Below are 1,719 nucleotides of genomic sequence, written 5' to 3' on the forward strand. Positions count from 1 at the left end.
CAGCTCCTTATTTTTGAATTCCTGGATTGGGGACAAGTTTTGGTTGTATACAAACCAGTTGTACTGCCAAACTGAGGCTCATTTAGGCTGGCAGTCCACATAGAAGCTACCAAATAGCCAATCACAGCCCTTATTTGGCACCCTCATAAACATTTTTCATGCTTGTGTTGCTCCCCCAACCCTTTTTGCATTTGAGTGTGGCTCACAGGTAAAAAAGGTTGGGGACCCCTGCCCTAGATGGTGCTAGAGTGCAAAGACTTGCCAGCAAAACACAATAGAAAACACCATAGACCATGCAACACCTGGTGACAAATTTTGGTATTTTTTTCTCCGTGTTAACTGGAAGAGACACAATGCAACAACATGGTACTTGGCTTCATCTGGATGTGTAGTTTATTTCCTTAGACATTTTTCCAGGGTGTCTTTCATTTCTTTACTTCTCAAGCTGTAAATAACTGGGTTAACCAAGGGAATCGCTACGGCGTACAACAGAGAGAGAACTTTGCTTATGGTCTGTGAGTCTTTTCTGGGGGGAACCACATAAATGGCAGTTAGAGTCCCAAAAAATATGGAGACCACGGCCAAGTGGGAGCTGCAGGTGGAGAAGGCTTTTTGTCTCCCAATACTGGACACTATCTTTAGGATTTCATGGGCAATACAGATATAGGATCCAATGATGAATATAAAGGGACAAATAACTAACGGAATGGAGAAGATTATATCTATTTGCAGTAAGAAAAAAGTGTCTGAGCAGGAAAGTTCTAGAAGGGGCGTGAAATCACAAAAGAAATGGTTGATAGTATTGTGCTTGCAGAACTGTAGTTTCCCTACCATATACACAATAATCAGTATAATACCAAAGCCAAGTAGCCACGACAGGAGTATTAATCCAACACAAACCCGGTGGGACATTATAGAAGTGTATCTCAGAGGGTTGCAGATGGCCACATATCTGTCGTAGGACATTACTGCTAGAAGCAAACACTCAAACGTTTCCGAACCACCAAAAATATACATTTGTGTAATACAGCCAACAAGGGAAACCACCGCTCCTTCATTTATGACAGTTTGGAGCAAGATGGGTAAGATATTTGTAGAGCCCAGAAGATCGGAGAGGGACAACTGTTGGAGAAAGAAGTACATGGGGGACTGGAGGTTTCGGCTGGATCCCACCAACGCTATGATGAGGAGATTCTCTGAAAGTGTCATAATGTAAATCAGAAGGAACAGAGAGAAGAGGGGAAACTTGAAGTTGTGGAGATTCCGAAATCCCAAGAGGACAATCTCACCGACAGATGTCCAGTTTGTCGGATACATGGCCTGGGCGACGGGTGGATGTTTGTATGAGTTACTTTATAGGAAGCCAAGTGCAGGATATGTAAAATGGTTAACAGAATTGTTCCTCCATCCAGCCCTCAATGGGATGCGGAGCCTCGGCTTTGCAGTTTTATACTATTTCTGTGTGGTTATTCTCTAGAATGCCAGTCCCACAGGGGCCAATTAAATGCCTTAAAACAAACATGCATTATATCGATTTGTTAAAGAGGCAGAACGGTCAAATAAAAAAGGTTATCGTTTGTTCCCAGTCAAGAAGGCCTTGTGGCAAGTGATTTCTTCAAATGTTACTTCTGGCAGAGATTCATTGCTTTAAAGGGAAACTATACCCCCATAATGAATGCCAACAGATTATATTATGTTAAGTAACTTAGTAAAGAATCT

The 1,719-nt window shown here is 42.1% G+C and overlaps 1 protein-coding gene across 1 annotated transcript; it reads right to left on the reverse strand.

Moving 5' to 3' along the window:
• Positions 1 to 393: 393 nt before the first annotated feature.
• Positions 394 to 1,339, reverse strand: LOC100490278 (olfactory receptor 11L1-like). The gene has a single exon (XM_002940664.2). The coding sequence runs from the start codon at positions 1,315 to 1,317 to the stop codon at positions 394 to 396; it is 924 nt and encodes a 307-aa protein (XP_002940710.2). The 5' UTR covers positions 1,318 to 1,339.
• Between the last annotated feature and the right edge of the window lie 380 nt (positions 1,340 to 1,719).

Source organism: Xenopus tropicalis, chromosome 3 (assembly GCF_000004195.4).
Source record: "Xenopus tropicalis strain Nigerian chromosome 3, UCB_Xtro_10.0, whole genome shotgun sequence".
Lineage (NCBI taxonomy): Eukaryota > Metazoa > Chordata > Amphibia > Anura > Pipidae > Xenopus > Xenopus tropicalis.